General features: G+C 60.6%; 1 protein-coding gene across 1 annotated transcript in view; it reads right to left on the reverse strand.

Moving 5' to 3' along the window:
- Nucleotides 1-160: 160 nt before the first annotated feature.
- The window catches only part of HTT (huntingtin), a 149,282-nt gene continuing 135,343 nt past the window's right edge, over nucleotides 161-14,099 (reverse strand). The window contains exons 58-67 of the mRNA XM_047094146.1: nucleotides 13,159-13,289; nucleotides 12,923-13,052; nucleotides 11,029-11,184; nucleotides 8,465-8,655; nucleotides 8,186-8,300; nucleotides 7,845-8,058; nucleotides 7,321-7,426; nucleotides 5,418-5,580; nucleotides 5,061-5,221; nucleotides 161-4,179 (exon numbers count right to left, since the gene is read on the reverse strand). Coding sequence (XP_046950102.1) covers nucleotides 3,966-4,179; nucleotides 5,061-5,221; nucleotides 5,418-5,580; nucleotides 7,321-7,426; nucleotides 7,845-8,058; nucleotides 8,186-8,300; nucleotides 8,465-8,655; nucleotides 11,029-11,184; nucleotides 12,923-13,052; nucleotides 13,159-13,289 — 1,581 coding nt within the window. The 3' untranslated portion in view covers nucleotides 161-3,965. The remainder of the gene's footprint in view (nucleotides 4,180-5,060; nucleotides 5,222-5,417; nucleotides 5,581-7,320; nucleotides 7,427-7,844; nucleotides 8,059-8,185; nucleotides 8,301-8,464; nucleotides 8,656-11,028; nucleotides 11,185-12,922; nucleotides 13,053-13,158; nucleotides 13,290-14,099) is intronic.

Below are 14,099 nucleotides of genomic sequence, written 5' to 3' on the forward strand. Positions count from 1 at the left end.
CCCTCCAAGGCCCCGGAACCCTTCACCCCAGCAGCTCACGTCTGCGGGGACCTCCTAGGACGTGCCCAGCACCCCCTCCCCGGGTGCGGGCCAGTGTGGCGGCCACCCCGCCTCCCCGGAGAGGCTCTCCACAAGCAAGCACGCCTCGTACAGCAGCGCGTGGTGTCATTTCCCTTTAATTCAGATACACAATGTTCGCGGAAGTTTAAAAAACTTAAACACACGTCGCTTGTCAGTCCTTCCCTCTCCTCTTGGGAGCGGACGGTCAGGTCCAGGCCAGGGCTCCGGGACGTGCCCCTCACAGCCTCGCTGGCTCCCAGCAGGCGGGGATGGAGGTGGCGGGGCGTCTCGAGCTCACAGCCGCGAGCACAAGGCAGCGTGCACGGAGAGGCGGCCCCGCTTCGCCCAGAGCCAAGCCACTTGCTGCCGGTCGACGAGGCCACGGTCCTCCAGCGCCAGTGGCCGCCACCCAGTCTGCACCAGGAAACGGCAGTGACTGTCCAGGGCCAGGTGCTCCCAGAAGCGCTTGGGGGGAGGGGGTTCCTTCGATGCCATGAAAAGTGACAGGTGCACGGGGGAACGGGAACCCTGACCCCTCCAGGCCACTTTCACGGGTCACCGCCGTCTGAGCGGCCCACTCCCCACTAAGGCCGCGCCCGGGCCGGCAGCACCAGCTGAGCCCTCCTGAGCTTGCCAGCGGCGCTGGGCGGCTCTCACACTGCTCCCCCGCCCCTGCCCATTGCCCCATAGACAGAACCGCCCTCCCTGTCCCCCTGGTCGGTAGCCATGGCTTCGAGGGCTCACCACAGAGGGAAGGACAAACACCAAAGCGAGGATGTATGCTAGGAAGGACGCTCGTGGCATTGAGAGGAAATGGATTCCACTCCCCCCAAACCACAGAGCCCCCTGAAGCCGCCGCATTAGGAGGCATTGCCTGCACGATGGCCGAGAGCAGTTACCGCTGTTCAGAGTCCGTTCCGATGGAACCAGCAACAGGGCTCACCGCGGCTGCCCGGGAGAAGCCGCCCCCGGCCCTGGGGACTTGGAAGTGACAGCCGGCAACGGAGGGGTGCCTGGGTGCGGTGGGGGTCCTTTAAGAGGCAAGGCCTCGTGACGCTGCCCTCCGGGTGTCTGAAGGGGTCAGCCTCGTTCATCCTCTGTGAAGGATCCATTTGCTGACAAAAACGTGATGGGGCAGGAGGCGCGGGCTCTGGCAGCCGGGGGTCACCTGCAGCCCTCAGTGGGGCGGTGGGGGAGGGAGGCACGTTTCTGGAGAAGACACGCTTAAGTGCACTGCCAAACAATTCTGCCCTGGTTTCGTTCAAGTCCATCCTGATATTATCAGCAGGAAAACAAAAACAGCCCCCCCACTCCCCACAAACCTGCCAAATTGGTATTTTCAACAAAATTTGGATTGATGATATGATCGCTGCTTGCTATATAGACTTCTAGTAAGCTGATAAAGTCCTAACTTCTTGTGCAGAGAGCTGGCCAGGTGGACCCTTTCCTCAGCAGGATTTTAACAAGCAATGACACCGCTCCCAGACACCTCCGTCAACGCAGCCAACTCCACAGGGCACGTCTGAGGAATAGAACTTCTACAAAGAACTTACGCGGCCAATCTCGTAGCCTTGCACGTCTGTGTATTGAGATATACACAGAATTACAGACTCGCACACATGCACACACATACACACTCACCCGTGGCCAAAAGGACTTCACTCACTGACTCCTCTCCATCTCCCGAGCACACAGGCCCGTCTCTTGGGTGGCACCTGTGACCAGAGCCGGGCTCCGGGCCCCTGTTAAGAACCGACTATTTCATGGCAATCAAGGCAAAGCCAGTTACACTTCAGGCGAGCCCAGTGGCATGGACTCTAAGGGGAACAGCTCCAAACTTCACATTCACAGTGTTACTTCCTACAGACGTGAACTCCCCAGCAAGAACAGCATCAGGCCTGGGTGCTCCCATCTCCAAGCCGCCGAGGCGACAGGGGTGGGAGACAGCAGGTTCTAAGCACTTTCCTGTGCTCACACACGTTCCAGCCGGCTTATGGGAAAAGGCAGGAGGAGAAATGGGAGCCCAGAGGGAGGGAGGGACAACACTGACTTCCTTTCTGTTAAAGTGCCCTTATGGTCCCACGCATCAAACACGTGACCCAATTCTATCGCTCGTGCCCTGGCACGGTGGGGCCTCTGCAGGGCCTGGTGGGAAAACCCCACACCCCAGTAGGCCCCAAACTGTTGTTGCAGGAAAGGGCAGGAAAGAAACAGAGCTCTGGGGCAGTGGGGGGGAGCTCGGGGGTCTCCAGGCCCTGCAGCTCGCTGTGTGGCCTGCAGTGGGGCGTCAGGCCTACACTCAGACACAAGGGTCGCTAACCACATACCGAGACTCGTTCTCTTTCTTCTCTGCAGACTCTGGAAGGATAGCTTCCAAATTATCTCCACTTACCACGTGAAATACCCAAAACGCTGTCTGCACTTAAACTCAAGACCAAACTGAGCAGCCTGGCATTCACCACATGACTGGCCTCCCTCTGGGGGCCGACGGCAAGCACAGCCCCACTTGTAGGCACGCAAGCTCCTAAGCCAAGGTCGACCCAAATGTCCAGGCCTCGTTTGCATTGAACGACTTGGCTGCTTTGGGGCTGGAAACAGAGCTGGTCCAGTGACCTGGGTCTGAGGGGCCATGGGCTGGCCAGTCGCTGCCCTACCCTGTCTCCTTCCTGCCCCTTCCCCCGAATGAGCCCCACCACGGCTCCAGGGGCATAGGTCTACACCCTCCCGGGCTGGAAGGAGGCCTAGCAGATGTGCTGAGCTGGAAAAGGGGCCAAGGAGCTGCTGGGGCCTTTCCCTAATGGTTGCCAAGAAGCCAAGCTTTGCTCATGACCAAGGCGTGCACACAAATGTAGCTCCATCACATGCCTGGGCCCTAACAACACAAGAGGGGCCACGTGGGAAGCAGATCCCGGCAGCGGCCAGACAGCCCTGGGCAGCCATACTCGGCTTGGGGACAGGAGCTGGAGGGCACGAGGGCTGGAGACAGGCTGCCCGCATCCAGGCAGGCTGGCCTTGTCAGCTAGGTGCCGGCACGGCTGTCCTTCGCTGCTGAGTGGGGGCTCTGGAGCCGTCCTAAGGACGAGGGCGCCATGGGCAGGCACAGGACAGAGGAGTGGGCACTTTCCGGTCCCCAGCGTGTGGCTGTGTGAATTATGATGCAGACGTCGGATCAGCAAACGTCTCTATGCTCTTATCAGACGTGAACGGCGTAAGGACGGACGGACGGAGCACGCCGCAGAGCCCACCGGCTGTTACAGGGGAGGACAAGGACCGGCTGGGGCGGCTCGGCGAGGGCTGTCACATGCAGCACAGACTTGCGATGCACATACTCTACGCGGGCATAAAAAGTTACCTTAAAATTAATCTCTTTACTGATATAATTAAATTTTCAATCCTGAGAAGAAAACAGAGAAAGGGAAGCACGGCGCTGGGGGTCGCGCTCCCAGCCCCCCACCCGCACACACCAGTGCTCGGTGAGGCCCGACCCCGGCTGAGCCGCGGAGAGCGCTCTCGAAAGCCTGATGGCGCCACCTTCTGCCTATGGGATAGCAGAGAGGCCGACAGCCAACCTGCAGGACCGAGGACATTCGTCCCAGACGCAAGAGCAACCACGAGCAGGCCGGGCAGCGGGAGGAGGGGACACCTGGGCGGCTGGCATGTGACACGAGTGCAGCACAGAGGGTTAGTGACACACAGCTGCTCCCGCTCCCCGCGAGGACTCGGGCGCGGCCCCACGCTGCTGCACGTGTTCTCGGCACGCAGCCTTGCCGCCAGGGGGCCCTTCCGCCACAGGGCAGAGACGGACACCGCCTGCCCGGCCACGGGGCCGCTCGAGGGGGGCCCGTGTGTGGAGCCACGCCGGCGCGGGCAGGCCCCCGGGCTCTGCTGCTGCCCCACGTGGGCACTCAGCACGAGGCGACTTTGTGGACGTTCCGCAAACAAGTCAACAGTCGATGGTATGGGTTTCCCGGAGCCGCGACCACCTCGAACACGGACTGGAAGGCCCGGCGGTCCAGCTCCTCCTCTATCTGGTGTCTGTAAAAGTCTGTGGCCACCAGGCAGAAGAGGTTAACGTCCACTCGCTCCAGCTTGCCCATCCTGCTGATGACGTGGGGAAGGCTGGCAGGGGAGTTAAGGGAGCAAGGCTCGAGTGAGGGAAGAGCGGTCTCCCAGGTGCGCCTCCCCGTCCTCACCAGGCTGTCCTCGCCCGGCACAGGTCGGGGCCCAGGAGTCCCGAGAGCCACCGGAGCAGCGGCCGGCAGACCCGGGTGGCACGGCTGGAGCTGCCTCCCGCCTCAGCTCCCACCGGCTACGCGGGCAAGGCTAAAGGACGCTGCCCTGCTCCGGCTGGGGGAGCTCCAGGGAGAGGGTGCTCCAGTCCACAGCACTTACCTGGCCCAGCTCCCTGCTCGGCGCCGGCCGCGGCCGCGGCTGCTCCCACAGGCCCCGCTCCCGCTCGGTGAGAGCAGAGCCATGCCCCCCCGGGCCCGGGCCCTCCCGGCAACACTGAGCGAGGCCGGCCGCCAGCAGCGGGACAGCCGTCTGCTCAGAGGCTCTGGTCTGTCTTGGGGGAAGGCTGCTGAAGGAGAACATCCCCTTTTGGCAGCCAGCGTTTTTGGGGGTGGGAACCAGATCTTCACTGAAGCCTTTTACCCGAGAGGATGACACGGGGCACGATGACAAGGAATAATGAGAAGCAGCATCAGCCACCACCCCAGCTGCACGGGGCCCTCGACTGGGGACGGGGCGGGAGGGAGGGAGGGAGGTCCACAGGGAGCTGGTGCCACCCTCCCGCCCCTCCAGGCAGTCCTGGTCAGTGTGGCAAACGTTTCCTTATCAAGGCTGCACCCCCCTCAGGCTCAAGATATATGTCATTTTGACATCTGAGTTTCTGGCAAAGGTTAGGTTCCAAAAACTTTAACGGGAAGCATCAACCCAGACACAGACAGAAGAGACCACGGGACTGGCAAACGGGCCCCGGCCCGGACCCGGAAGGATACACGGCAGAGACCCAGGGGCTAGTGGAAGCACTGACGAAGAAGCAGGAGAGGCTCCACACAGCCATGGCCACCGGGCTCCTCTGGGTGAAGTTCGAGAGGGACAGCATGACCCAGTCCCGGACCATGGACGACTGCCCACTGCTGTGCAGGGTCTGGAAAACCTGAGAGGACGAGAGGCCCAGAGGGTCAGGGGCCACAGCTCTACCGAAGCAGGGGTGCTGGGTAAGGGGCGCTGCAGTTTGCAGGGTGAGGAGTGGGGCCCACCAGCACCTGCACCAGGTCAGCGCATCCAGATGTTAAAAGGCATTCGGTCCGGAAAGTCGGGGCTTTCCCCGGCCCGTGACCCCGTGCCCTCACCTTGTACACAACGGTGGCCATGAACTGTGGGTATGGCTGCTGGTTGGACAGAAATTCCCCAATGACTTTGTTCATGACATCCTGGGGTGGGAAGAAGTCATCTAAAAACTGAGGAAGGATCCGTGCCACCACTCTGGCTTCACAGGGGAATCCTTTCCTGACCCTAAAAGGAGGGGACACAGGTCAGAGTCTGGCCGCACCTCAAGAGGGCCTCATGTCTGATGCCAGCTGGGAGGCGCCCTGGGTCCCAGTATGTTACAAACATGTTGCAAACAGGCAACCCCCTCCTTACTGGCCTCACCAGGCACCTGCAGGTGAAGGCACGGCTTACGGCCCCCCAACCCGTGTGTGGGCTGAGGCCTCAGAAAGGGGTTTCGAGGTCGTGTCAAGTTATAAGCAACAGGGGTTTGAGGTGGTGACATTAGAGACAAAAAAAGTTCACAAGGAGAACACCATCCACGTTCCGTTCCGTTTCCATCCATGTCCAAGTGCTGTGGGTGTCTCAGCACCCCGTTCTGATGCCAGACCTCTGCAGTCAGCAAGGACCCCTCTTACCTGACCCCTACCCGCACACTCTCCTGCTGATGCCCTCCACGCCCCGCTGCCCCAGATACTACAGTGAGCACCTCGAGCGATGCCTTCTGGCCACGTTTCTCCATTTGTGCCCACAGAGGAGCCATACGCCGCTGAAAAGTGCCGGAACGGCCCCAGAAATGGGGCCCATGCCTCCTAGGCATGCCCAGACCCCCCCACCTGCATGCCAGCTCTGGCCCAGCAGGGGCGAGGCTGCTGCTCTGGACGACACCCACAATCCAAAGCTACCTCCCATCAACTCAGTGTCCCCCCGCCTGACATCTGGAGAGTGACCACACTGCATGCCTGACAGCACTCGCTAAAATGTTGGTGTATTTTGTTAGCACTGGGATGCAAGGTCCACGAAGGCAGGGACCAAAGTGTGGGCTCCCCTGCCCGTCACCCGGCTGTGGTCGGGCTCGACAGATCTGTGTGGAACAGAAGATGACTATAAACGCTCATTTTAAATTTCAACACAGAAACAGACTGCAATGCTTGGCTTTCCAGAACACCTCATGTGGACCGAGCGGACGCGGGGAAAGCCTTGGCTCAGCGTGCTCTTGTGAGAAAAAGCCAGAAGCCTCCTGCTGACTGGGCCAGAGGGACAGGCCAGGCTGAGTGGTGCAGAATGGGTCTCCCAAGGCTGCAGACGCATCACGAAGTCTGCACTGGGAGACCTGGGGCAAAACGCAGGGTGCGGTCCTGGGGAAAGAGCCTGACAAGGTGCCCAACCCATTTTCCAGAGCTGGCAAGCTGAGCCGCCTCTGGACACAAGTGCACACAGTGGGGGGGGAGAGGGTGGGGGGGTGACGGGGATTAATTACCAAGCTCTCAGAGATACTTCCTTTGCTGTTTAAATCTTTACCCTGGTCTACCGAGCACGACTCCTGCAAGCCGCTGTTAATGGTGCTCCGGGGCTGTGCTCCCCAGGCCCGGGGCGGGGAGCGGTGGAGGTGGGGGGGGGGGGGGTGTGGGCCAAGCCTGCTTTGATGGTGAGACTCCCCGCCCAAAGGCAGCAGTGTCCCAGACATCTCCATTACTGCTCAGAACTCCACATGCCTGTCCGGTTCACATGCCCCACCCGATGCCTCCACACTGACAGGGGCTGCCCCCAACCTTCAAGGGAGAGGGACACCCCAAGCTCCCCGGTGCTGGGGCCCAAGGACTGGCCGCTCCCGCAGAGGCAAGTAAGGCGTGTGTGCAGTCAGGGGGAGAGCGGGGAAACCGCGGGCCACGGGGGCAGGGCTGAGAAGGGAGCAGGTGCGTGCCAAGGCAGCTGCTCCCGGCGAGCGTCCCAGGGCAGCTCAGGGCAAAGGAGGGTGTTTCTCACCTGTCGAAAAGAACGGACACACGCTCCATAGCCACGATCACGGACTCGCTGTCTGGGGCGGCGGGGCTGGGGTCTGAGGTTCTGCCTGGGCTGATTTTCTCCTTCCCTGGAACAAATCATTGTGTACTGTTACTTGCTCTGAAGACCACGCCTTGAACCCACGTGGGAGGTCAACGAAGCCTGAGAGATCATGTGAAATCAAGTGATAGGAGAGCTCAGCCGCCCAGGGCCTGCCCCCCCCCCCCCCGTGGGTACATGGGGTGCAGTGGTCAGTCTGCAGACCTGCTCCCTGGGCTGGGCTCTGAAGCCTACACAGCAATGCGGCCTTGAGCCAGTAACCGCAAGCCCCTGCTCTAGAATCTTCCTGAAGTGCGGTGGGGTCGTGGGGTCTGTGTCCAAGAATGAACACGCTTCTCGCTCACTTGGACAGCAGATCCGTATGGTCTGGAGTTCGGTGGCACTGAGCTGGCAGGCACAGGTGGGCCCGGGCCAGTCTCTGGGGCCCCGTACCCCACACCCCGCACCTGTGTACATGCAGGTGAGCATCAGGCCCAGGGCAGCCATGGCCCGGTGCGGGCTGTGCACGTTCACTCTGTCCACACTCAGCTTGACCAGGGACTCAGCATCCAGCCGGCACAGCTGTTCGGAGAGCAGAAGACGCTCCAGGCCCCGCAGGACGCAGTGGTAGATGATGGACGGAGTGGACTCCTCACTCCCGGACAGCATCACCCCACACATCTGAACACAAGGAAGACTTCTGGGTCAGGCCCCCGCCGCTCGCGCTTGCTCCTCTGAGAGTACCACCCGCAGGGGACAGAGCGCGCACACACGTCCGTTCCAGAGGAAGGCGCCCAAGGCCGCTCACCTGAATTACTGACGCAGAGAATTCCGGGCCTACGTCCAGGGGATAGTTCTCAATCAGGTAGAAGGCGGTGGCACACATCACCAGCACGTGCTGTTGGCTATGAACATTCACGCAGCTGAAACCAGGAGATACGGGCCGGTCTGACGGCGCGTGTTATGTCGCCAGGACCTCCGCCCCCGTCCCCACGGAAGGGGGCCCGCCTGGGCCCCAGGACCTGGTGTACGACCCTGCCCTTCCCCCGGTCCACGCCAAGACCCCCACGCAGCCACTGCCACTCACGGGGCTGCCCCTTTGAGGTTGGACAGGAGGTAGTCGCTGATGACAGGGACAAGCTGCTTCGCCGTCTCATCCAGGAGGTCACACTCCAGCACGTAGAGGGCGCCGTGCAGGGCCCCGACCCTGCTGGGCAGGTGGCTGCTCCTCAGTGTGCTCTCCAGCAGCCGGCTGACGGGCTCGGCCACGGCCTTGTCCTAGAGCACAGGCACAGGAGCAGAGGCTTGCCCACGACGGATCGGGAGAGGCCAACGAGGGGCTGACCTAAGCTACAGAGGAAGACTGGGTGCAGGAGCTCCGGCAGCAGGCCCCCCAGAGGCCCCTGAGCGGGCGTCCGGGCGCCCGGCTGGCGGGAGCGTCCCCGGCTCCCCCGCTGACCAGAGCAGCCCCTGTGGCTCACCCGGTCACGCCAACGCCGTGTCCGTGGCGACACCTTCCTCCCGGGGGCCTGCGGTTTGGGCCACGCCAGGGAGAGTGGCCCTAGCCGGCGGGAGCCCTGCTCTGTGTCTCTAATGCGCTCCCCTGGCGGCCGAGACCCCACACGTGTTGTCACAACGCGCACCGCCTGACGCCCCGGGAGAGGACGCTGGCAGCTGGCGCCTGCTTCCTCGGGACCTGCCCCCCCGCCCCCCCCCCCCCCCCGCCCCCCTTTACCCTGTGCCGATTGTGCTTCGATTTCACCGGGGCAAATCCCAGCCGTGAGTATATGTGAATCCTCCCAGAAAAAATGCAGGGTGGTCTTGGGGACCCCTAACGGTAGTCTGCACTGACTTGAACCAAAATACTACCCGTGGCCGTTAGCACCCTCGACACAGTAGGGCGCAGCGGAACCCTCGCGCTCCATGCCACATGCCTCCCTCTAGACGCTCCTTTTAGAGAAGAGGCAGCCACAGGAAACGGTGTGGAAGTGGGGGTGACCCCAGGGCTCCACAAGCCACCCCACTCGGGAAAGGTGGCTACTGGCACCTGAGGGTCCCTGCAGGCCCCGCCAAGAGCAGACGCACACGCACCACGGCGGTGCGACGCCTTCCTAAGGACGGTTCCGCCGTGCATCCAGCCCCTGCCTCTGGAAGCACCGCCAGGACGTGCAGCGAGGGACGCACACTTCCTGACACCGTGTAAGTGTCTCAGGAGGAAAAGACAAGCTTCGGAGCGCGGCTGCCTGCACAGAGGCCCATGCATGCACGTCAGGGTGGGGAGTCTGTGTCCATGCAGCAAGTCTTGCCTTAGGGTCTTCTTAGAAAATGATGATTGTTTATTTGATTTATTGACAACACAACATTTGTCTAGGGGGACCTGGGCCTGAGCACAAAAACACAATTACAATGAAAACGAACCCAGCAGCTGAAATCCCCCACAAAGACAAAAGGACCCCTTCAAGTCCAGCTGCTTTGACATGTCTCTCGACGCCCGGAGGGCACACACTTTGAAGTGATGTGCTCACAGAAGGCAGGCCAACGGATTCATTGTTTCTGTTCCCTGATGGTGGCACCAGGGCTCTGGCCACCCAGGATGGATGATACCTGCCTGGGCACTTTGGGTCAGAGGGATGAATTCTACAGGGGAGCCAAGCCAGGAAGGGGCTAGAGTCAGGGCTCTGGGCCACAGACGTGGACTCAGACCTCTGCCATGTCCCATGTGACCTGGTCTCAGCCTCCTGGGGCCCAGATGAAACAAGAGCTCACCTTTGTGAGACTGGGCGAGGAGACCTGTTCTCGTGGTCACTGTCAGGACAGACAGGACTGAGCGGGAACACGGGGGAGGCAGAGGGACCGCACCACCGCGCCCCACACAGGGACCCAAGCCCCTGGCCGTGGCAGCCCCCACATGCTTGGTGGATGAATGAGTCTCCACCACCAACGTGAAGATGGGACTCCAGGAAACAGGGAGCAGAGGCCCCACAGATCCCGGGTAAAGGCTACGAAGCAAAGAGCAAGCACACGCCAAACCCGCACAGCCTGGAGCCCAGCTGTTTCCTTCTAACGGTGGAGGTTCTGTCCTTCCCTACGCTGACCAGAGCAGGCCCCGTGCAAACGCCTTCATGTGCTCACATCACGTCCAGTTAGCCTGGACCGCGTGGTGACGGACGCACAGAAAAACGGGTGCATGCCGCGTCGGCTGAGCTCTGATCGACTGGGCGCAGAATAAGGAAGAACGCAAAAGCAGGCAGTCTGCCCTCCCGCTAACAACAGACAATGGCATCCGGACATGGGGGACAAATGCAGGGTTTCTGGGGTAAAATGGCCCCCGGGAGGGTCTGTTGGCGGGAAGCACGGGAGCCGGCAGCTCTTCAGCAAAGGGGTGTGGGGGGGGGGGCGTGGGCAACTGAGGAGGAGGGGCCGGTCGTGTTCGCGCTACCCACACCGTGATGACCCAGAGCCAAGGGGTACAAGAGCCCTAAACCAAGGCTCGCCCACCATAACACGCTTCACGGTGACCTGCAGAAAGGCAGGGATGTTAGAACCGAGTCCTCCCACTCTCCTTCCGGGTCAGGCCTTCCAAGGCCGAGGCTCCCTACGGCCACAACATGCAGCCAGTACGAGGTGGCCTCCGCACCGCCTGGGGCTTACCATTCCGAGGACGGCAGCCGCCTTGCAGGTGGCAGGCACCAGGTACTGAATGAGAATCTCGTCTTCTGCAGGGTGCGCCCTCCTCAGCTCGGTCAGCGTCAGATACATCATCTCAAACTGGGTGCGCTCAGTGAACAAGTCTGAGACCACTAGGAGCTGGGGACGCAGAGCATTCAGACAGGAAGTAAGCCACAAAGTCCAAAATACATGTGCCAACATCCCCGAGACATTTAAATATGGGAACTGACAGGGGCCCCGACTGGAGACGTACAGTCCAATGGGAACAGGTAACGTGAAGAGCGGGCCACCCGATATCTTCTTCAAATCCCCCTGCATCTGTGCGGCCCACCGGGGGCGAGCGCCCGGATCTTAGTCACGAGCGCGGCGGAACCGCTGAGAAGCTCTCTAGCTGTTATTCTGCAAGATACTAGGTCTCTGGGCAGCAGAGGGGACGGGCTCTCCCGAGCCCTGGGACAGAGGAAGGGGCAGCTGTTTCAGAAACAAAAGCTTGGCAACTCAGTCTCCCCAAAATGTTCAGTGCTCTGTTGTTCACCTCTTCACATGACACCACCTACGCATAAGCGTCACTGAGGCGAGCGCGTGTCTGCTCTTTAGGGACGCTGCCTCTCCTCAGAGGCCCCGGAGGACAGCGGGGCTCAGCAAGTCGCCACAGCAGCCCTTCTGAAGGTGGACGTGGCGGACCCTGGAGGACCTCCCGGGTTTCTCAAGGTCAGAACCACTTTTGTGGTAACATCAAGACCCTTATCCGCCTTTTCACCTCTGTTCTCCTCTGACCACAGGGCGGTGTCTTCTCAAAGTCCTTTCGTATTACTATCAGGCTGAATGCGGAGCAGATAGCCTGGAGCCTGCTTCAGATTCTGTGTCTCCTCTCTCTGCCCCTCCCTGGCTCAATCTCTCTTTCAAAATTAAATAAACATGTAAAAAAAAAACAAAACAAAAAACCCCAAACCTCAAAAATTATCACTGTTATTTCAAATGGATTAATAACTTACAAAAAGGCCTTTATTACAGGTGCTTGTAATTTATTGATAAAAAAAAAATCAAACTGTAAACTTTTATTACAGATTAAAAAAGAAATTCTTAAAACTCTCAACTTGACCAAATGGAAAATAACTTAAGAGCCTTAGAAGGTGCGAGCTGAGAACAGCCAGGCTCAAAAGTCCCGCCTGCAGGTACCGGGCAGAGGTGCCACCGAGGCCTAGGTGAGGGAAACCCGTGCCGCAGAGACCGCGCAGAGGGTTGGCGGTAGGGTGTCAATGGGCAGGAAACAGGGACCCAGGGTCTTCAGCCTCAGACTCCTGCTCGCTTCTCGCCAGACGATGGTAAAAATGCTGATGCGGCGTCCCACGAGGAGCCGTTTGCAAACCCCACAGATTTCACTTCCGGCACCGTCAGCACTGACGGGTGTAACCCACTCTCCGGGGTCCCCGCGCGTGCGGCAGCCTTGGTCCGCAGTTGACGACGGCTCCACACCAGAGCCTCTCAAAGGGGGTGTGGTGGTGGCGGCACTGTCTGCACAACTCCCTTCTGACAAACCCGACATTTAAGAAACAGACCCTTGTGGAGACAAACGTGGCTATGTCACGTGGCCTCGAGAACCGTGGTACGATGGGACACTCCCACACTACTTCCACTGTACTGAAGAAGGCATCGATGGGCCACGGATTGGAAAATCGGAAACGGCCGCTCCCCTGGCTGGAGAGCTGCTACAGGGTCATCCTGCATCCGTGAAACCCCGAGAGTTCCTTCCCGGGTTCCCACAGACCGCAAACTCTGCGTGAGCGTGCGGTGTCCGTACCGGCGCGTACGTGCGAACACCGTGTCTGCGTGTGTGCCGTCACGAGCCCCGTGCGCATGTGCGGGGCAGACTTACAGATCGGACCACTTCGCTGATCAGCACGATGGGGGTCCTTCTGGCTGACCCTGACGGCAGGATCCAGCGACTATACAGTTCAAGCAAGAACTGGGAACAGGAGTGGATGTCGACTCCAGCCCGGTGCTTCCTGCAGAGTACGCAAGATGAGAGGCCTGTTTCAAGGGGTGCCCCAATCACATCAAATGACTGATGGGAAATTTCAAATCGCTTGAAATGAACGGCAGATAAGAAACCTGGAGTTGACCGGCGATGTGGGCGGTGATGCGGACGTGGGGACGTCGGCCTCCTCCTCCTCCTCCTCCTCCCACTCTTCCTCTCTCAGGGGCGTGATGCTGTTCCCCAGCCACACGGAGTGAATGGACACCTTCAGGAGACAAGGACACAGGGCTCAGTGGTCAGGGCACAGGTGTCGGTCCCCTGAGCTGCAGACCCCCGTGCCCTTCCTGTGCTTGTTCTGGGGACGGCGGCAGCAGTGCTGGGAACAGGAGTCGATCTGTCCACCGGGGGGGTGCCCCTCCCCCTCCCCCCCCCCCCCCCGGCAGGGCAGCGTGCTCCCACGTCTGCTCTGTTCACGAGGGGGCCCTCCGGCACATGGCATGGCATCCACACTGCCAGCGAGCGTGTGCTGCATTCCCACCACCATTCGGGACACCGGCCCCAATTCCCACTCTGCACCGACAGCCATCTCCCCTTCCGACCCCACCCGCCGTGGGGGACTGGCAACAGGAGGGCAGGCTGGAGGTGGCCACCATAGACGGACTAGGGGCTGCAAGGCCTCAAGCAATCTTCAAGCTCTGAGAGAGGGTGGCCCCCCTGCTCCCCTCATTCCCCAACAGCCAGTGATGGCTCAGCGTGGAGGGATTCGGGAGCCAACTGGCCTGTTAGCAGGGCAGGGTGGGTTCAGGGCTCAGCCCCAGGTAAACGCACTACACTCAATTCTCGGCGGCTAGACGTGAACACAGGTGCTGAAGAAAGGACCCAGCCGGGCAAACATCAGTGTACCAGAATAAGGCCAGGCGCCACCCCAAGAGCCAACGTTGCTCACTCATAGCCTGCTCCTGAGAAACACTCCCGCAGAAATGACACTGAGTTCCGTCACCTCAACTTGTCTCAAGGACAGAAGCTTCTCTGCAGGGACAGAGCTCGGACGGCCTGCCTGTGACTCCTTGATCAT

This window comes from Lynx rufus, unplaced genomic scaffold, assembly GCF_022079265.1.
Source record: "Lynx rufus isolate CCGP_SWC_20201006 ecotype Redwood Valley unplaced genomic scaffold, mLynRuf1.p SCAF_38, whole genome shotgun sequence".
Lineage (NCBI taxonomy): Eukaryota > Metazoa > Chordata > Mammalia > Carnivora > Felidae > Lynx > Lynx rufus.